Raw genomic sequence first — 22,587 nt, 5'->3', positions numbered from 1 at the left:
AGAAGAATTTTATTCGCACTTGTTATTTTTATTTAGAATTTTTAGAAGGTATATAGAATATTATCAATTTTCATTTAATTGTAATTAAATCATCAAAGAGAAAAATGAAAATTCAGATATAATGTTGGGGTGTAAGATTCGATACACCGCACGCGAGTAATTAAGTTAACAAAAAAACCCCATATAACGTAGGGTTGAGGGTGTGTCATTTTGTTTCAAATGAGACGCTATGGATTCTAATAAGTTGTCGTTATTTCCAAGACGAATTGTTACAAGGCGTACAGTAGTAGAAAAATAAATAAATATTTGATGATCGATACGTTGAACTTTGAGAAATAAATGTCGCTACTTATTGTTAGTTTACTTTGACGGGTGAGCGCCTAATCGTACACGCGGTTTCGTTTCCGTTTACTTTCGCGTCCTGCGCCCTTTCCGTTTCTTTGCATTGTCATCGCGAATTGTTTCGATGTAACTGTGAGTGCAACGCGATATCGGATGCTCGACAGGCGCGTTTACTACTGTTGTCCATATGATCGAGGCGATCGCCCCCAAGGCCCGCGCCATGTAAAGTATCGTCTGATTGAGCCTCATGTCTTCCAGTCCGTAATACTAAACAGAGAAATTATGTCAATAAAAATTCTAAATCTATCAATACAAATTCTAAATAATCTAACTTTGAGTGTACGTGCGTGTATGAGTGTTTGTAATATATTAAAAATTCATAGTAGATAATTTAGATGATAAAGTGGACAATTTGAATTATTCTGCATGTATAATAAAATTAAATTATTCCAAAAATTATACACGCAAATGAAATACAATAGTAATACCAAGATAATGCGGATCGAATGTTTTTGCGCGCCAATTAAATTTTCCCGTAAAAAAATTCTACCTGAAAAATAACAGGAGCCAGGGCATTCTGCTCCGGATAAACCTCTTTTCTTTTCGGTCTTCCCATCGTCGACCTTAATATCCGCGTGATGTCCTGCGAGAGCTGTAAAGTTTTACTCACTTGTACCTCTTTGCAGAAATGAATATTTTTCCTTCGCGCCGCGTAAAGGGAGTACATTCTTATGTTTGTATATACCTTTACGTCCGAATTATCGGACAGATATTGCTTCGCGTAATGCAGGAGCGCGGTGTATCGTGGATCGCAGAAATCGGCCTCCCTGTGCCCCGTCAATTTGTCCCTGCTCCACAAATTCAGCACGCAGGTTTTCAAAGCGTGTTCCGTCCACGTTCGGCCGAGCGTGTTCTTGATTTTCGTTTGCAACTCTTTCCACTGCAAGTGATACATATATATATATTAATAGATTTTCAATATAAGAAATACAAAAATAAATAATTCTCTTTACCTCGAACATTGTTCCACTCTTAGGCTCGTCGATGTGCGCCAAAACGCTGCTAGCTAATATCTCATTTATATGGAGATCCGTTAAACCCAAAATTTGCGTAACATGAGCGATCGGAGCCCCGCCATCGTCGTCACTGCTAAGATAGATCGTTCAATTCTCTCGTATCCTTCCTCTTATACTTAATTAAATTAAAAGATACAATTTTGCAGCTATAATTGCTATTATTTACCCGAAACGCGTTTTTATCTCTTATTTATAGTATTTTGTTTTATTTAATTCGTTAAATATAAGTTAATATATTTAGTTATAATTAGTTTTACGGTTTTTTTTTTAACGTATGTTTAATATTCAAATTTATTTTTGCCAGAAATAAAAATTTCTATATTGTAAGAATAATGAGAAATTGCCTTGGAAATTGCGATTACATACGCGTTTAAAGTGATGTAAAGCCTGAGGAAATCCGCAATCGATGATTTTCGGCCGTCGAAACTCTCATTGTTTAAACAATCTAATAAAAATTGCACCCAATCGCCGTCACCGCTCACATTCGTCAATGTTTGGCCTCTGGCAATCAGACCGATGATCGCTGGTAGGGTTGCGAGAAATTCCATGCCATCTTCATAGGTATACTTAAAATCGAACAAATGTTATTTCACGAGTTAATTAATTCATGATAGATATTAATTTACACGTTAATTAATACATGGTAGATAATAACTGTCTCCAATGTAAGTGTATTCCTATATATGCAGAGAAAATTACATATTATTTGTTTCTATGTTAATTAGTCTCGATTATAAAAATTCATGAATTCATGAAATTTGATATTTCGCGTAAACATTTTTTGCTATTTATATTATAACATTTCTAGTATTTTACTCTTTTTAAAGATATAATTGCATTTTTTATCGCGTGTTTTATTACAAAGGAAATATTTTGATTGTTATTACTTGCAATGTAAATTTTAACGAATAATCCTTGGTAGTTTTTTTTTTTTATCAAGTTTCTATTTATTGAGCAAATTTTTATGATGACAAAGTATCTTCTCGACTACCTCCCAATAAGTGTAGGGCATAGCACCGTGCCTTTTGGCCTCCTTCGCCTGTTTGCTGACGTCGAAAATTGTGAGCGCGACCGACAATCTATGCAAAGGGGTAATTGTCTCAGGCATCGAGCGTAGAACGGAAGCTATCGTTTCACCCCGTGGTCCCGACCACCATTCTGTACATTTTTTACGTCGCGATGTCCAGTCGGCGATCAATGAAGCGGTTTGCTGCTGCGTCGGGACGTCGCCGGTTAAGAGCAACCAAAACACAGCTTCCGCGCTCGGCGAGTTTCCTTCGCGAGTCAGCAGAGCGATCACTTCCGGTATAGTCAATCCACGGTACACGATCTGGAGAAGTTTAAATTTTAACGTTAAAGTTTTAAACGGAAAGATTGTGTAAATTTGTGCTTGATGAAACTTTTAATAATTTAATGTTAGATTTTTACGGAATTTAAAGTTTTACGAAAATGAAAAGTTTGATTTTATAAAATTGTATCATCTTTTATGTACATACATTTAAAAAAATTATATAAAAATTATATTAAAAATTATATTTTTTATATATTCAATATTTAATTTATTAATTTATCTATTTATTTGTTTTTTTAGTAAATATTCTGTTTCTTAATTTATAAAAAAGATAAGACTGAAATACGATCAAACTCATAAAATGATGGAAAATTCATAATACCGTTCCTTTAATCTAATTTTTTGCGCCACGTTTTATGCGACCCAAATAATAGCTACGGACAGATGAATTTAACAATTCGCGATTAAACATTCTGCGATTATTACGCCGTGTTTAGGATCAAGTTCCGAGGTTTCCCTGACGATGGTTTTTACGTCGCTTAATCCCGCGTACAGGTCCTCGACCGTGATTTGACTAACGACGCTCGGGCCGAAGTGAAATCGAAAGTTTCTCAGAAGATCGTGGTGCACGGGAATCTTCTCGCAGAGGGCCTCCTTTAGATTCGTGCTCGTGCTGGGCTCTCCCCTCGTCCTGCTCACCTTAGGGCGACAGATTCCGTATTCATCGCACTCGTCAGAAGGGTCGCTCTTATACGTTATCTCTCGCGTGGATTAAAACGCGACGTCACTTCGATAGAATTCCCGAATTTTGCGAAATTACATTCGCACGCGCGATCTCGCGTACTTTGATAAATTAGTTTTCCAACCGTCAGTACGTGCCGTTCCCCCGTTCCGAAGCTGGCCTTCCCATCGCCGGGAAATTGCATCACGCAACTCTTCCTCCCGTCCCACGGAACGAACATGTGGACTCTGTGACACCGGAGTCCTCTTGACAGACGTAACATATCTTTCGTAATAATTTGTTCAATCGTGAACCCGAATTAACGTGTAACACGTTGCGCGCGGAAGATGTACAAGATGAAGTAATGGTAAGCTCTTTCGTAATACTTGAATTTATCTTTTTACGTTGAACTAAACGGAAGAATTTTCTCGTTAAATCACTTTAGAGGCATTTTGACACATTTAGCTCTCGCTTCTGAAGAAAAATCAGAAGCGAGAGCTTTCGAGTTTGCTGCTTCGCTGTTTTCGTGGTATATACACTTCAAGCGGTTCTCTTCCATATTCAAAAAGAACTTCCGCGCTCGGGGCACATCGTTGCTGAAAAATAATTGTGCAAGTGAGAGTTTAAAATGATATAGTTCACGGCTAATGTCTCACTGGCTTTTTATTGTGAACGTCGTGCATGTGCATACAAAATGAGGGATCACATATCCCACCCTTTGCCGGTCGCTGCCGGCGCCGTCGCACTCTCTCGCGCCGGTTACAAAATCGGTTTCCGGTTAACTTTGCGTTTATGCAAATTGGAATTGAGCGATCTTACGTATCCTTTATATGCCGCTGTCTCGTGTGACACTTTTAACATGTGCGTTCGAGCGTTCAAACGTAACAGATAATAACGTCGGCGACGCTCTCACTCTATTGCTGGTGTATAACGGCGACATAAACTCGGTGCGTCGCGAACGAGTCCCGGGGATTGGCGACTTATTTCGAGAGAGAGAGAGAGAGAGAGAGAGAGAGAGAGAGAGAGACCTAAGGTAGAAATTACGTGCACGTAGCATCCGTCTTAGAGTAAATATAAACGGTAACAACGCTAACACACGATACATGCCGATAGAATCTATGTGTATACAACATCTCGATAATATGTTAACGATTACACGCGATCGACTGATCGTTCTTAACATTAGATCAATAACCGATTAACCAATAACTCTCTTAACAGCATAGTAAAATATATGTGTGTATGTATATGTATACTATTGCTTCGTCCTCGCCGAGTACCAGCTACCTACAGCGTGAATATAATTAGGCCGAACGCGGGAAAGGGTTGAGCTGAGAGGAGTTCCGCGCTGCATTTCGCTACCTTCTTGCTTCTCGCTTAGTGTATCGTAGCTTTTTTTTCTAACATTTTTACGCTTTTACGCTATTTAATAATTGTTCTTCCGAACACTCTAACACATGTGTTAATTTCTACGCACGATCCCGTTCCGTCCGGAGAACGAAACTCATTGAAAATCGGTAGTACACACGTAGTTTCGACAGACACGCGAAAGTAATTTTATTGCTTGAAATTGAATTTGCCTAAAAAATTATGATTCTTATCATCGTAATAGACTGCAATTAATATCGTAATCGATGGTCTATGCGAAAGGAAAATCGTTAAACGTGCGGCTAATGCAATTGTGAATACAAAAAGGTGAATACTGCAGGGGGAGTCAGATCCTTTCCGTTGAAAACTTCGTCCTCGTCGAGATTTCAGCGAACAAGACCCTTCCTCTCCCCCCCCACCCCTCGCTGGATTACGAAATCTCCGATATATACGATTCAAGCGGTGATTAATTCGCGTGTCGCAGCGGATTCACCGTTGACGTAAATCTCGATTATTATTGTCGCTTATTTCAAAATCGCTCGTCCACTCGGTCGCGTAATTGCGCACACGTTCGACTTGCAGTCGTTAGAAGAGTCACCTTCATGTGACGTCCGCCGCTCTCGTTTCTCTCGTGACTCTTGAGCGACGTGCTCTTCTTCGATCGAGCGAGTCCTCGTCGCTCTGATGGTTTCATTGCTCGCGGACAAGTGTGGCACACGATACGACACGATGCATTGTATAATCGACTGCCTCATAACGGGGAAGCGGGTCTAGTCTTAATGTCAGAGAAGAATGCACTTCTCGCCGGTGTCGTGTGGATGGGCTCGCATCGGTTGCGTCGCCGCGGGTGACGGCGAGTTCGGCCTACCTTCTATGGCCTGTATGCTCTTCATCAGTTCCCGAAAAACCTGTCGATCATCAAAAGGTACAATGCTAGTCTCCCTGACTGACGCTCTCTCAGCTTTTTTTAAGAGGCGAACACATGAATGGTCAGCAAACATAACACACGCAAGGACTGGATTAAAAGAAAAAAAAATAGTCAGTGGAGCTAAAATTTAAGAAAATTTAAAACAATAGGGTTTTCCGAAAACCTCGAGCTTATTATCAAGCTCTTCGACGAATTTTCCCGTCGTCGATTTAGCGAGTACCTCAGTAACCGCGTTACGCGCAATTTTAGTATTAAATGCTAAATATGAACGGTAATTGAAGCGTACATTTAAAATTCTAAGAGAGTTAAGTTGATCTTAATACGAATGAGATGCAGATTGGCGGTGGGCGAGATTAATAAATAATGTATAACGCGCACCTGCACCACGCGACAGTTAAATCTGGCACTGCACTCGACGTAACCGCATCTCCAATGCTTCCGGACGAGGTTCACGATGTCTCGGTACCTGGTCCCGGAAGCGACGGTCTGCGACAGTTCGTCCTGCTTGTTCCCAACCACCAGCAGGGGTACGCCTCTCATGTCGCGCGCCTCGTAGATTTGCTCGCGTAACGTTCTGATGTACTGAACACAATCGGTCGAAAAAATGAACGAAAAACACATGCGAGATTGACACGCGTTAACTCATTCATGTCCAGCGGGCCACATATGTCAGCGTGTTTAAAAAAATCATATCTCTGTTAAACATTGAATCATTAAAAGCAAATAAGACACTTTTTAAAGGGGCCCGCTTAAACTTCAATAAGAAAATATTATCGTAAAAACTATTGTAAAGTATAAAAAATTACTTGCTTGATAAGATCCATAAATAATTAAAGCAGATGTGTTTTTTTTTTAAATGTCAGACATGGAAAGATTAATTGAAGATCAGTGCATACGATATTTTAAATTATTTTTTTTCTCAGTATTTTAATTTATTACTATCGATCTTATACGTGGGCTATCTGAGTGCACACTTTTAAGGTCAGAAGGTTATATAGAATATTATCAAAGAAGGTAAACACAATTTAGAAAGATTCTTCTCTGCAGTCATTAATTACTTATTGTACCAATCTCGCGTAACAATGTTATCAACGTCACGGTGCGTTTTTCATTTTGACTGACTATTAGTAAAATCGATTTAACGTCAGCTAACTTGCCGTTACTCTTTGTCCTCGAGAGACCATCTTTCGTCAAACCCCCAGACAAACAATCCAGATAATCAAACTTTTATGCCGGCAACTTTGACGCGACTTGAAGTCGGAAGTCGTGACGGCGGCTTTCGCGAGAAAGGAAAAAGCTCGCGAGGAAAACTTTGCGAAAAAGAGATAAGCGCGGAAGTCGTGACGACGGCTGTGCCGTGTTTCTGACGTTCCTCCGAAGCAGAAGTTCCGTCTCTCGCGAAGAGGCCCGCTCTCGCAATTTGTCGCGTTTTTTTTTTTAAACATTCAATCTCGATTGTAGATACCTGAAACGTGTCCTGATTGCTGAGATCAAACACGAGCACGTACGCTGTCGCGCTCCGTAGTCCGTAATAACGGAAGTCCGTCCATTCCAGGTGCGAGCTGACCGGGAAGTACGGGATGGTAGGCAGATCGGTGATCTTCAATTCGTATAATCGATCGGCCAGCACCACGCTCGGATAAAACGTCTCCCGCCTCTCGGTCGGTCTGTACTCCTCGGAAAACTCGCTCCAGACGAATTGCTGGCAGCAAAAGTCGCGCAAACGAAAATCACGAGTTCGTAAAAGCGAATTGCTATATGGAGGCAAAAATCGCGCAAACGAAAAAATCGCGAATTCGTAAAGATATAATTATGGATACGAAGGAGGTCGATCGAAAGCTCTCCTACGAAAGCCAGAGTGTTTGGAGCTGGAATTTCGACCATTAAAAGAAATGTCAAAAGTGTGACCTGGCTTTCTTAGGATATTCGTCGTGCCTTTTAATTTCCTCGGAGAGCCGATAATCGTCGTCATCGATAAGCGGAAACTATCGGAAATGAACGGAGCGTCCGAGCGACTCGTTTCCGCGATTTGTTTCCTTCCCGGCTTTGAAGCAAAAATTCTGACAAAGATTCTCGTCGATCGTACGACCCGCGTGTATAATTGCACTCTCGTGCAGGATATTTGCAAAGTCATCGCTGCGTTTTCGTTTTTTGCCAGATTGATAAAAATTACATAAAAGTAAGACTGATATAATATATTTGTAATCTTCAAATTCACAAATTATGTTAATTAAAATGTCTTTTCATTAAGGTAATTAGATCTTTAGAATTTCGATATATCCAGCTGCGGACGTTTAATATCCAAGAGATATTAATTGAGAGATTTGCAGGGCAGAGAGCAGTTTCACGCAAAGTATACGAAAGTATATGAAAGTTAACGTCTAGTTGAGAGGTCCAATCCTGTCCATTAAATCTTACTCGGATTATGCTCGTCTTTCCCACGCCGGGTGCACCCAGGAAGATGACCTTAACGCGATCTAATGTGTCCGCGGGGCTGTCCTCCTCTTTCGATCCTCCTTCGGCGCCTTCGTAAGTTATTGTATTTCCGCCTCTTCTTTCCAAAAAATCGAGGTCCAGCTCTGCGACAGAGATGACAGAATCGTGTACGCGCTAATAACACGTAATAAATAATACGAGATAAGAACTTGTTGCTCATACATATATATATGGCAAAGCTATTTTATTCCGTAACTATGAGATCCGGTTTCCGGAATATTGCAACCGAGAGGAGTAAACCTCGTTCGCGAAACACTTCCGTGATGGGTGCGTTAAAGTTCTGCAAATTATACAATTTTGATGAAACGTATACGGGAGTGTACATACAATATCGTATGATCAACCAAAGTTATTCAAAGTACAAGAACTGTTTTACACAAAGAGCACTCGTTATAATCAACTCTCCCATCAGTATTAAATTCAGAAGCTTGCTCTCTGTTAGAATACATTATAATCTTGAAACAAAGCGAGGTACTCGCGAAGAATCCACGTGGCGTACAATTAACGTTGATAAATATTCCACAGCCTAATTAATATGCACGTGGTTAAAAGTATCAGAAAATTATCGTCTCGCACTTCCGCGGGCATAATTGTTAAATATTGACAGGTCCGCGGAGAGGACACGCCGCGGCCCGATGGAATAAATGAATTGGTTAACAATATTCAGATGGATATCCGTTGCGGAACGAACTTTACGCGGCAGTCAAGTTAGAAGATCGTTTCGTGAAACGCGAAAGTCCGTCCCGTGCAAAAAAAGCTTGGGAGAAAGATGCTCCCGACATTTGTTTTGCCGACTTTGCAGCAAGTTACTCTAGTTCTCCGTCGTAAAAATATATTATTCATGAAGCGAGAGAATATTTTTAGGGACTCATGTCATCCATAAATCATGATATATCATGCACCTTTCGCGCGAGGATTCATTTGTTTCCGCAAGTATTTTGAATCGTAAAATTACTTTATGATCACGTGCGCAGGAGTGAAACAACAAGTTTGCATGGCACCCACGACCGAGTGAGCTTAATTTAAGCGTACAATTCCATGAAAAGATAAATAAATAAAATGTAAATCGGCGAGGACACGCCGCATGCGAAAATGCGTGTACGGAACGTGCAGAGAGAAGCTTTGCGATTTCATGAAATTTTAATTTATGGAATTTCAAGTGAAACATATGCGTGAGTGACGACAAATTTGTAATGAGCGATACAGTGATTACAAATTGGCTGAAAGCTGTACTCGCGACATTGCTTTCGCATAACCAAATCGACGTGTAATTATGGATGCTTATATGAGATTTTATTCCGCTCTTTTGAACACGATGCGCCAACCCACGCCGCCGAATAAATAAAAGCACCGACGCGACGGATGCTTATAACGAAAATGCTTTATAACAGAAAATCAATTCTCAATTCATAATTAAATCATTGAATCAATTCGGAAGATTAAACGTCTTTACAAATAAGACATGCATTACATTGTAAAGTACCTCAATAAGTATCAATTATATTTAAATCAGGAGGAAAAAATATATATTTTCACATGTAGGGCAAGAAAATTGATGATTAAATAAAATGGATATCGATCTTCGACTTTTTCAGAATAAAAATAAAAATATCTCACATGCATTCTGTATGGTTGAACTTATCGGGACATCACACGTGTATTGACAAACGAATCTCGTTTACCCAAAAGCCGTTTATTCGCGTGTAAGATCGAGCTCGATGGGAACTCATTGTCCTTCGTGCGATCCATCAGATTTATAATTGCAATTAGAACATTGCACTCGCGGCGAAGGGCGAATATTCGCGTTGCATTTATCGCCGCGTTCAGACGACCTTCGTGGTCGAAGTTCGCCGATCGACTGACGAGAAACTCCGGAGTACTGTCTCTTCTAACCAGGGATCAACGACCATATATATTATATATATATATATATATATATATATATATATATATATATATATATATATATTTACACATAATATATGAAAGAAATTATCGATTTATCTCTTTCAAGGTGGCATTTAAAAATATATACATATATACTTTTTAAATTATATATTATATGTATTTTATATATATTTTATATATACACATGTATAATTTATACTGAAGAAATATATATATATATGTATTTTTTTTTAGTTTTTTAATATGTATATACAATTCTTTAGTTATAAATTACATTAAATTTTATCTAACGAAATATATACCTTAAACTATGTAACTTGAAATAATCGCGATATCTATATACAAATCGTTTTAAAGCTACCGATTGTATTAATTATAGGTCTTCAATAGTTAAATTTTTTTTGTGAAGTAATAAAAAAATATTTTTAAGTTTTCTTTAATTAACGTGCTAAATTATAGGAACTGGAAAAGGGAAGTACGTTGACGTATTAATTGGATTAAGTGTATACAAATTACCACGTTATGCTTTGAAAGGTGTCGGGCCATTATTGTTATCTCACCATGGTATTATAGTACAGAAACTTTAATTATGCATAGGTACAGGCTTTTACTGAAGTTTTTAATTAATTTTAGCTCATGTTAATACACGTATATAATCAAGTAATCGATCCTTTTGTTTGCGAGAGCGCGTTGATTTTAACCTTTGGAAAACTGTGATATAATTAATGACGTTCACGTAATATTCAAATTTCTAAAAAAATTGTAAATGTAATTTATTGATAAATGAAAATAATATTATAAAGAAGACAACAGAAATGAGTACAAGAAGAAAATATTTAAATATACATAAAATATATTTAATATATCTCTTTCATTTGAGAAGGGAACACTTCTAATATAAGTCTGTTATATGACATAAGTTATAAAATATAAAATTATAGTAACAGATCATTATAATAATATAATAAATCATACCATGTAAATTATAAATAAATGTAAGATGTAATATAGTGGCGGATGACAGGCGGGTGACAAAATATTTTGCAAAACTTACAATACTTACGATAATGCTTGTGCGGCGGGAGGCTTCGCCTCCTCCAGCCGCTCGCAGTTTTTGTACCTATGGTTATCGGTGATTCGCAAAAAATTCCTCACAACTTGCGCCGCACCAGCTCTTGTTAACTCCGACGCGATTTCATTGCTTGAGCCTTGTAAAGTTAATTAAGACGAATTCAATTCTGTCGGTTACTAACCACGTTCGCTCATGCGATTGTACTTTGATTTCTCTCTTTTTTTTCTCTTTTTCTATTTGCTTCGGTATATTTGGGTATATTATTAAATGGCAATGAATTATTTCCTTCGATAAAAATTATCTCTCACTTTATTCTAGATTTTATAATCTAAAAAACCAGTGTCGTTCAGTCTCGTTGACTAGATTATAAATAAAAGAGTTTCATTGTCCATCAGAGGTTCTTCGCTCCACTAATCAAACAACAATTTCGGATTCGATTTCATCTCCCTCTTTATTCTCTCCGGGGACGTCTATTGTAGCCTATTATAGGTAGCTTTACAGATAGGCGTATTACGTAACTCGCGGTACTTCACGTACACGTGTATCCCGCAATATCGGACAACCGATCATACTGATCGACAAGCTATTCTTCAAGTACCATAAAGTTAGTGATTGTAACGGGCGTAATCTTGACGAGTTGCATTTCCGATGTTTCGCGCGAAAGAAAATCCACTACTGCAATTTTAATTTAATTCGCCTCGTCACGGATAAGCATAGAGATCGTTTTGGCGTATCAATGAGATCGAAATCTGAACTTGCCCCGAGATTACACGTCCCGATTTTGATTGTTAACAATTATTCTATAGATTGTACTTCGTTGATTGACAACGGATTCGCATTTCGTGATCGACCGATCGTTTTTGTGATCCTCGATCTTTCTTCTTTCGGATCTCTTCCGGATTGCGCACGCCTAGCTCGTCTGGATCCGATTCATTAGCTGCACTCGGACTTGGCGAACGCATGCGTCTCACAATCAGACAGCATCGTTGTAGGACGTCGTCGCATTATTATCATTTTCTTTTGATTTATTTTACGGTCGACGAAAACGAGACGACACGGCGCGAACGAAGTGGAGACGGTCGTGGCGTGTGTCAGACGTGGCCCACGCGCCAGTATTGCTTTACGTGTATTGCTTCCCGAAGAGAAACGGACTTGGCGGAGCGCGGGGGGGGGGGGGGATAATCGTCAACCGAGATTCGTCAGTGAAGTTTCGCAGGCTCGATCTCGGGACCGTCCGATTTCGCCGTCGACGGAGCCAGCGGCTGCCCTCGCCTCGAACACAATCGGTGCATCCTCTCCGGCGACGACGCGCGATCACAGAATCCCGCTTGGACCGCGAGGAACCCTCTCCCGGTCGCCGAGGGCTGACACACGATCGACGGTTATGCAATCGTGACGGACCGGCACCACGCGCCCCGCAGGCGTGTCACTGTCACGAAACGACGGCGACGCGAGAGTTCTCGTTTCAGGCAGCATCGCACGGGAGCAACGCACGAGGTAGAGGCGTCTCGGGCGGCAGCACGGCATAGTTCATCCCCCGGACGATCGAAACTACCCCTAGAAACGCACGGAGATGCTCGCGTTTTGCGCCTGCGTGCGAACCCGCCGCGGCAATTTCTCACTCTACTTGTTATAAATGCTTATTTTTACGAGCTCTTAATAGACGTTGTTTCACCTCGTCGACCTCGTGTACAGTATGTTTCGAGATAGTGGGTCGTAACTTCGCAGGTTTGTAGTACTCGCTAAGCTGAATAAAAAAATGCCTTGAGATAGATTCACAAATCAATTTTTTTTAGTAAATAGCGATTTTGATAATGTCAATTATCCATCCATGATTATTATTATGTATTTATATGTTTGCTGCAGTATGCACGCAACAGATTATTCATAATATATTGTAAAGCCCACTTTAGACGATCTTGCACCAGATTTCAAGATAGAATTTTATTTTTCTATTTTGTTTTTTCAAACATTTATTGCATTACATGACACATAAAATTATAAATAAAATTCTATCCTAAACTCTGAGAGAGATACAAATTATAAATCGTAAAGTGCATGGTTTAACAGTTTACGTAAATATTACAAATATTGTTGTATAAATATTAATATTTAAATATTGCTTGTCGAGAGAGTGTCAAGCGGTTCAAAATACACTAGGAATTAAAAAAAAATTTGGTGGCACAAAGATATTAAACATGCATTTTTTAATGGAAAATACAAAAAATACTTTTTTAAAGCTCTCTTTAATTTAAATAATGCACATTTTGCGTTATACTTTAGGATAGAATTCTATTTATAATTTTATATGGCTTGCATTTTATAAATGTGTTTTTTTATTCTTTAAATGTTTTTTATGCTACATAGCACATGAAAAAATTTTAAATACAATTCCACTTTAGGTTTTGACACAAATTATATATTGTTTAAAATTGGAATAATAAAATAATAATCCAATTGATAAAAATTTTTTGTTTTCACAAACGATAAACGATGAATACATAGCTTACGTTATTGAAACAAAAAGTTGTTTATTTTAAATGGATTTATTTGTGTATTTATAGTAATTAAACGCTTTTTATCCAGTTCAGTAAGTACCACAAGCTTGTAAAGTTTTGCCCCGTGTATATAGGTATACATATATCTCCACACTTTACGTCAATATTTTATTATTAACACTGGAAAAACACGAAGAGAGCAGCTTGCACAGCTGCGCACATCTCGATTTATTTCGTACGTCAGAGATATTTATCTAGATATTTTATATTAAATTTTTAAATAGTAAAGAAAGAGAATGCGATGAAGAATGCAGCGCGAAGAGAAAGTCCGTTCTTTGTCCACAATTTTCGAAGCGTTTCCTTGGATAAGTAAGAGCGGCAAGGCATAATCCTTCTTCATCTCCACAATCCTGTTTGTGCCAGGTAGCACGTGCATCATTCGCGCAGTTCACTCGTAAATCACATTTAATACAAAAATTGTTACTTTCTACATGTCGGAAGAGTCGCGTTCTCCGAAAGCAACGATTGAATCGAATAAGGAGAAACTCGGCGCGGTCGGTGCTAATTTAATTTAAGTTTCCGTGAAGCAAGACAATCTTTATTAGCGGCTACTATAACGTGAGTATGTGCTTCAACGCGTCTTCTATAATTTTTATTTTCTACATTGCTGTCTTGTAACAGCACACTCGCGAATTTCTATTGTAGTTTCAACGCAAAAGATTTTTTTTAGAGATTATGGCTGCATTCCGATATTCACTGTCAGCAACTTTCAGTACTGAAAATCTATAGTATACGTGACGTAAAATATAGATTTGCAGTACTGACAGTGAATATCGGAATGCAGCCTATGCCGCGAGAAAGCCGTAGTTTGCTAAACTTTCGACAGAGTCGAACGCGAAAAAAATTCGGGTTCTCCTGCTGGAATTTATATGAACGTTTATATCAAGATTTTATTAAATAAATATAGTACAGCTTTTACATAGAGAAAAACTATTTGATAATACTGTGATCTCATCGATTAATACTTGATCATAGTAATGTACACATACGTTAATTATACACTAATGTAAAAGTAGATCGAGCCCGGATATCGCCCAGACACGCTCCTATCCGCTTAAACGTTCGCTTTTCCGTCCTATAATATATTTTACGCTCCTTCCCTCGACAACACTTTTCACTTTCCAACGAAAGAAACTAAAAATATCTCGCGTCGTCTCGTAAAACGATATCCGCGTCGATGAAAGATACATATTTATATTGTAACGGTCAGAATGAGCGGCCATGCACGGTGCAAATATCTTCTCTTGTACATCTTTTAGGTGACGAAATATTATCTTACTAAAGACACCGAGAGATGTTACGAAATATATAAAACGAGGTACATTAGGTACACGTCTGTCCACGCTCACGTGGTTACGTATAATGAAAAAATATATATATGTATACATATATATATATATCTTACTCTCTCTATTTATTAGATTCAAGTACCGTTTAATAAATTGTACCGTATATTAATTGACGTACCACATCAATTGTATCGCCGCTTTTTTCATCAAGAAGCAAAGGGCTAATACTTTTCAACGCGGCGACGAATTTTTTTTATTTATTCTCGCGGCAGATTCATTCTGTTATCGCTACTTATTGACTGACAAATTGTAACCTCCGATAAATGCGTTCTAAAGAAAAGACAAAGGCTGTTTGTCCTTGCTGCAGAGTTTAAGTGACAATAAATAGGGAAATTAAATTGTATTATGTGTCAAAATGCATGTTCCCACGCTGAAGGGAATGAGATCGTAAATTTTATCATTAATAAGTGACAGAAGAGAGAGAAAGAAAGAAAAGAGGGGGAAGAGAAGAAAATTCACTTAAAAATAGCAAGATTCGTGAAATAAAATTAAAATGGGATCTAAATAGCAATATTCTCGCGCAATCTAATTCTCGATAGGACGTAAGAAACATAATTAATAAAAAAAGTTAGCGTACATTTGTGGTAACGCTGTAAATTGTTGCTTCTCGCGTGCAAAGACAAAGCGTGCCACTAAAATTACACCAAATTTAACATTACGACTTGGCGTTACTGTTCTATTTTAAAAATGTAATATCATCTTATACAATTATATCTTATATTTACACACTTCGTTAGGACGCGTCAATGTACACGCGTCGTTTAACCCTCCGCTATACGCAATTTTTAAAATATAAGATGTTCGAGAACGTAATAGTACGATTTTACTGGACGACTCCAAAGGCAAAATAAGCTCTCCCGCATCTGCTCGTTAATATACGTTCCATTATTGATCGTACGACAATTGGTACAAGCCGCCCCGCAGTACAGCTCAAATAACATTAGCGTATATCTTCCCCGTTAAGCATTACGACTTATATAATTAATGTGCATGCAAATGAATCGCGACGAGTGCTCACGTTGCCGTTATCCCTTGCTTGTCACTAATATGCACAATAAAACGTGGAGAGAAAAATTATGCAGCGAGCTACGCATTAAAATTTACATTTTAACGAAAGAAAGTGCTCTCTCATCGTTCGTTAATCTGGATAATAATGAAAAAAAAAGAGGATATATTCGTGTCTTATCGCTGATCGATCTCTAAAGTAACGGTAAAAATAATTTCTATCATCATTCCTATTATCATTTTTATCGCATAAACTCAATTCCGAGTGATGTAGCTTCTCATGATTTTCCAATCTCATATCCACTCTCAATATTTTGCTATGCGCCCGTAAGGACGCCGGATTCTCCCCGCGAGAATCTTCACGATACCAACGTTCCATTTGGTCCCTTGTAAACACGTTAAAAAATATAATCTTGCACAGCCGTGTGCAACACGAGAGACTGCATTCGCATCTGGAATGCATGGAGCCGAGCGTTCACTTCAGTTGCACCAACACCATGAAGTAAGTCACCACGGCTCCCAGTACCTATGGGAATTTTTAGAAAATCGTTAATTACATTATTCTCTCGTAACTAATATCGTAATAGTTGTTGAACGGAGTTCTGTTAATTTTGTTACGTATAACAATCAAGCGCGAGTAGAAGTTCAAACTCGGGACAGACACCTCGAGAGATAGATTTAATCTTACCGAAGCGAAGAGATCCAAGGATACGGTGAAGAATTTCGCCCCCGATATTGACATAGCTTTCTGACACTGTTGACACACGATCTGCACAAACGTCTTAGCTTCCTCCGATCCATCGTACCAGTGGCAAGAATACGCCGCCTCCATCACCGAGGTGCTCTGAAAGAAAGATTGTATTTAAAAAATACGGTTTTCTGCCTTTTAAACTTTTATCACGTTCTTCCTTATCTCTTATCGTCATTTTTGAGCCAAAGTTTCCGAGACTCGTGCGAACTTCGCGCATACGCACCTCTTCGATCAGACGATTTCCAAATATGCAGAACAAAAAGACTTGGCCGAACGTGTAGAGCACGTAGCCGATCGTGGAGAACGCGTACACATTTATACCGTTCACCTGTAGCATTTAAAACTCGAACATATTAGTATGAATACTTCATTCTCAAGTAATGTTCGACTTCGCATTACTTGCTTTACTAATTTATACGATCGATAAGTCATTTGCTCGGAACCTTGAAAAGAAGCCCGACCATCTGTCACACGCACTCACCTTCGTCGCTTGGTACGCGAGCAGCGTTAAAGTGATGGTGGTTGTCAACATGTGGAGCAAAAGAGCGAAACCGTACGCATCTCCGACCGCGGTGACCAGTCTATATGGAACAAGAGATTATTATTATTAATACCCATAATACAGCTGATCGGCGAGGATCGACCCGAACTGTCTACGGCTGACTTATGCCGCACGTTAAAAGCGGTTTCATGAAAGATATATTCGTAATGCCCGTTTTTTCATCCATAGGTACGCCCACATTTCACCCTTGATTTTCATACTAAGCGATTAAAACTAAGTTGAACGATGACGGACGAAAGTTCGCTTCCGTTTCGCCACGTATACTTTATTTCGTCGACCGTTCGTCAAGTTAACACTGGTTGTTAGTAAGTGAGTGATCGATACGTCAAAACACCTTGAAGAAATGCGATAGTCCGTGTAATATCACGCTAAGTTGTCATCTCGTTGCAGAAAAGTCAAATCTGCAAAACGTTTCGCGAGAACGTTGAACGTAAGTTCGAAGTAGGATACTGTGTAGATTTGAAATTTTTGTAACTCCGGATCGAATATCTAGCAATCCAGCGCGATATACAGTCCGCTGTATGGAAGCATTTCATCCCCTTAGACTACTTACTCGTAGGACATGACCTCCGTTGCGGTCAATATCTTCCAATATCGCGTAGGTGATAATACGAGCCTCTACTGCTTGAAAGTAACAAACTGTCATAACGATTTTCGGATCCATTCGCAGACCTTTTAGGCTTTTATTAAGGTCGAGAATTAATGAGGAGATTTGAAATTAAAATAAAAGAGAGAGGAGTTCCAGAAGAAAGTTTACTCATTTCTGGACAAAAGACTAATGTAAGATTTTGATATATATCGAAATCACGTTGGCCAAGATTATATATTTTAATTCCTTATTTAAAAAATGTGCGCTAAAAAACAACAATGAAATCCTTCTACTGGTAAAAGTGACCGTCATTGGCGCGTGAATGATCTGTCCAATGACACGCTACATGGATGTAAAACACGTGTGTCAGCAGGGTGCGACCCGTGGGGCCTAAAAATCTGTCGTCACGCGTGCGTTAGCAGGTGAACCACGTGTGCGCACGTTACGTGCACGTGAACCGTCGTCGCGTCGGCGGCGAATACCCGTCCCCCCATGAATCGCGCAGTCCGTAGAACACACGACCCCCGTTGCGGTCAATATCGCGCTTTCTTAGAATAAATATTTCACCACCGTGGGAACACGCGCATCCCGCTGCCAGTCGACGAGTGGCTTCGGCACCCCCCACGAACCCGCAGGAACACGGCATCCGTTCGCGCCGTTATCGCGAAAAAAAATTTTTCTTTTTCTCGAAGAGCGATCGATCTCGCCACCGCTGATCGTATTCCGCATACTTTACGAAGTACGATGTACGTCACACTTTGAAAAAGATTAACGTTTTTAAGCAGAATCATGTTATTCACGTTAGTTATGAAACTGTAGATATAAGTAAGAAATAATAAGATTGGAAATAGAACTGTTCTATTTGTCTATTTATTTTCCGAAAGACCGCAGCATCAAGATTCGAAATAAAATAATATCGGCTTTTTATTAATTCAGAAGATTGTTTTTTACTTTTAAACTTGTGTGATTCCTCCGATGATTAGCTTCAATGTATTGCTATTCAATTGACTAAAGCTTAAAACAAAGAGTTCGTCATTATATAAAAATAAACTTGTTTTAAAAATATATTTATTATCTTATATTTATAATTGGCTTCCTATTAATAATTTCTGCAATTTTTAAATATTGTGGAGTTTATTTCACATAAATATCAATGTGACAGAAGTATTAGGAACTTAAACGGCGGTATAGATTGTAATAATTACTCCGTTTTATATGTCGGAGTATAATATCTGAATATTTTTGTAGAGTTCCATTTATTTTCCCTCTATTTCTTCTGTGATCAAAATCATAAAGCTCTCCGTTTCACCCGTGGTACTTGGATTAATGTTAACCCGATGTAAAATTATTTTTTTCCCAGTATTATATATTAAATAATTAATATGAAGAATATGCTCGAAGGAACGGTATTCGAAACGTGTTTATGCATATTCTAAAATATTCACGACCGCGATGTTTGGCCGCAACTTTGTCGTGCGCGCCTCTTAATAATTAAGGGTGTAGTTAGCGCGTCTTTCTCTATGGGGTCAATATAATGCCGACTATATACTAAATACTTTACACGCCATAGGTGTGTTATATAGAATTCTTCTGGGTCACTAGTTCACACACAAGATGCAGATGACTTTCAAAGAAATGATCCGTCGCTCACTCGTGGTGTAGGAGTTGCATGAATTAACTATACGTCTTCAGTGGGGTAAGTAGAGCACGGCGGGGGGGGAGGGAGCGGTTTTGCATCTCTCGTCGCGTTATTCGATACTGAATCTTTTATCTCACGGTCTTGACGCTTTATCTTGCGACCACTCTCTTTACAGACAGGCTAGTCCAACTGGCATCGCGATAAAGCCTTGTCAGACTCGCGCGAATCTAATAAAATTGACTCACCTGACAATATGCTTGTGTCTCTCCACCCAGTACTTGATGGCGCTCCTGACGAGCATCTCTTGCTTTTTCGTTAATCCGTTCGGTCCCACGCCACCGTTGAAGGTCATTCCAGCGGTTGGCCGGAAGGTCGCCGTAAAGTCCTGCCGATTGCTGTATATGTTACGAAGATCGAGGTCCAGCATATTGTCGCCCTGGGCGGCCTGTGCTGGTGGCGGCGGCTGATTGTTCTCCGATTCTCGAAGATGATCCCCGCTACCAGCCTACATACATAAAAGAGAAATCTCAAGGTGTTGATATACATAAAGTCCGAAGAAAGTCTTAATCATGCAGATATGAACTTTTGGCTTATTCTTTAATAAATACTTGAAATGACAAAAATTGCTTGTCATAACGTAAAATAAAAATGTTTCTTTTTTATATTAGTCGAAATTAATGTAAATCTCAAAAAATCTAATTTTAGACACGAAAAACAAAGAAATATAGAGTGGTATTAAAATTTATATGACTAATGACTGTGAACGTTGAAATTTGACAGACCTTGAAGAGCTCACTGCTATTCGGAACCACCGTGTCCAAAGTTGCGCTCAACTCCATCAGGGGTTTCATGATTTGTTTCAGATGCTGTAATTGTTCGCAGGCGAACAATAGCCACGAGCAGAAGAGGACGTCCAGCGAATTGGCGTTAATGAGCATGAAGAGCACCCAATACATTTGGTATACGAGTATCAATATATGCGTTATTCCCTTGCCGGCGTTGAACGGATAGAACGAACGGACCAGCAATTGCGGCAACTAAATCACGAGAAAGAGAAATTTCTCATATACACAGAAAGTAGGACTCGAGTGCATAATTGCGCGGCAAGTGCAATGTATATATTGTAAATAAAAAAAGTAACTTATATATAAAAAACAGAAATATGTGAAAATATTCTAGTTATACACCTGTCTTAATTATGTTACAATATAATTCAAGGATAAAAAGTGATATTTATAATAACTTTAATAACGATAACTAGTAATTTTATCTTAAAGCGTTAATTTCCTATTTCAATATTTTTTTAGTTTACTTACTGAGCAAAATGAAACATGTTTTATATATTACCCCACCAAGTCTGATTTATTACCTCAATAATTGTCGTCTCGTTCGTAACCGGGTCGACGAGTTTTCTAATCGGGTGCTCGAAGAAAGTGAGAATGGTCCAAGCTACCACGGTGAGCACGGTGGTGGCGCCGACCAAGAAGAGCAGCAGCCTCATCTTCTTCAGGGCGATCGCGTGGTATCTCGCATTGCTCTCGGCGAAGAGCGGATGGGAATTCGGATTGTTCCATATCGCCCACGTTCTGTAGAAGTACTTGCTCCTGATGGCGAAATAAACTATCTTGACGATGCTGTGCGTGAAGAAGAGGAGGGTGATCGTGTTGGCCGTGAGATCGTCGACGTCGGCGCTCTCGATGATCAGATTCACCGCGCACAGGCCGAATTGCAACAGCAGCAGAAATAGATTTACCTAGAAAAGATAGCTCTTGCGGTGTGCCTGTGCGATTCGGAGGATCGTCGGATTCTCGTACACAGATACTTGGACGTAAACCAAGAATAATAGTGGTTTTACGACGATTGTTCAAGTCGTAGACTCTCGGATATCTTGTCAAAATGTTATTACAAAAATTTGTATATATTTTACTATAATACTAAAGAATATCGATAACTTCGGCTTCGATTTGATCAGACGGGAACTAGATTTTGTCGATATTCGTGATTACTTACGCAGCAGAAAATTTTATGCAGGTATTTGGACGAACTGTCGTCGTAATAGTTGAACACGAAGTGCCCGAAGATCTTCATGACCCTTATGTTGGGCATGAGATCGGCCACCAGGCCCTGTTGTTGCTTCATCTTCATCATCTACGAGCAAACGGTACGAATTGACCATCGCTTTATCGCAACTATCAAACGCGCGAAATTGTCGTTAAAATTCATTAGCAGATTGACAACTCGCGGTTGGCTGCGATTCGCGCACCATAACACGATCCGCATCATTTATCACGAGGACGTTTACCATATGCATGTGCATGTTGTGTAAACGAAACTTCTAGAAGCACGTAACTCTTTCTCTGCGTGTACCATCGATTACTCATTTTACGCAATATATCGTAAATCATCAAAGACGCGAAAGTCTAATGAATCTTACGAAAATTTGTATTTTATTTTCCACTTGCCAATTGTCAAACGAGTTTTTTTATTTCTTCAGAACATGCACCATAATTGTTTTCGTGTTTGTAAACAAAATATTACTTTTTTAAGTTTCGCATTGTTTCGAGATTTAGCACTTGTTTTGAAATATAAGGGCGAAGTGTCCTACCTTGGTCGCTTTGACTATCCAAGATTACAGATGTCCAAGAGCGAAGAACTTCCTCTTCGGATCCGCGGCCAATTTACGACGCGGCCTTCAGCGCCTCGCGATTACGTTGCAGCAATCGTGCCAGATATATCAGAAGAACGAAGAAGAGCAAACTAACTAGCCGGCCTGCCATCAGTCGTCGTTTTGTGGCTCGTTTCGTGACTCTTCGTGCTGTCTCGTTTCTCCGGCCGAGGCCCAAGTACCCTCTGCTTCTGCCTTCTTGTCCCAACACTTCCAACCCCCGGTTATGACCTGATCGCCACCACCACCCCGCGCCACCGGAAAAAC

At 39.2% G+C, this 22,587-nt stretch overlaps 3 protein-coding genes across 3 annotated transcripts; all 3 read right to left on the bottom strand.

Annotated features, from left to right (window-relative positions):
* Positions 1 to 234: 234 nt before the first annotated feature.
* Positions 235 to 3,635, bottom strand: LOC139814858 (citrate synthase-like). The gene is made up of 8 exons (XM_071781349.1): positions 3,554 to 3,635; positions 3,196 to 3,470; positions 2,410 to 2,748; positions 1,785 to 1,984; positions 1,356 to 1,491; positions 1,088 to 1,282; positions 893 to 994; positions 235 to 609 (listed from the first exon to the last, which is right to left on the bottom strand). Exons 1-8 carry the CDS (start codon positions 3,633 to 3,635, stop codon positions 409 to 411), a joined length of 1,530 nt encoding a protein of 509 aa, XP_071637450.1. The 3' UTR covers positions 235 to 408.
* Positions 3,636 to 4,075: 440 nt separating this feature from the next.
* On the bottom strand, positions 4,076 to 10,096 carry LOC139814171 (ras-like protein family member 10B). The gene is made up of 5 exons (XM_071780250.1): positions 9,905 to 10,096; positions 8,145 to 8,305; positions 7,192 to 7,428; positions 6,105 to 6,308; positions 4,076 to 5,706 (listed from the first exon to the last, which is right to left on the bottom strand). Exons 1-5 carry the CDS (start codon positions 9,969 to 9,971, stop codon positions 5,581 to 5,583), a joined length of 795 nt encoding a protein of 264 aa, XP_071636351.1. The 5' UTR covers positions 9,972 to 10,096; the 3' UTR covers positions 4,076 to 5,580.
* A 4,528-nt stretch (positions 10,097 to 14,624) lies between these two features.
* Positions 14,625 to 22,501, bottom strand: Orco (odorant receptor co-receptor). Its single transcript, XM_071780229.1, has 9 exons — positions 22,261 to 22,501; positions 21,666 to 21,803; positions 21,025 to 21,408; positions 20,438 to 20,692; positions 19,901 to 20,160; positions 17,347 to 17,446; positions 17,089 to 17,193; positions 16,803 to 16,958; positions 14,625 to 16,640 (listed from the first exon to the last, which is right to left on the bottom strand). Exons 2-9 carry the CDS (start codon positions 21,801 to 21,803, stop codon positions 16,590 to 16,592), a joined length of 1,449 nt encoding a protein of 482 aa, XP_071636330.1. The 5' UTR covers positions 22,261 to 22,501; the 3' UTR covers positions 14,625 to 16,589.
* Between the last annotated feature and the right edge of the window lie 86 nt (positions 22,502 to 22,587).

This window comes from Temnothorax longispinosus, chromosome 6, assembly GCF_030848805.1.
Source record: "Temnothorax longispinosus isolate EJ_2023e chromosome 6, Tlon_JGU_v1, whole genome shotgun sequence".
In the NCBI taxonomy this organism is placed as follows: domain Eukaryota; kingdom Metazoa; phylum Arthropoda; class Insecta; order Hymenoptera; family Formicidae; genus Temnothorax; species Temnothorax longispinosus.
Note: the sequence above shows the minus strand (reverse complement) of the source record. Positions and strands in the feature narration are given on the sequence as shown.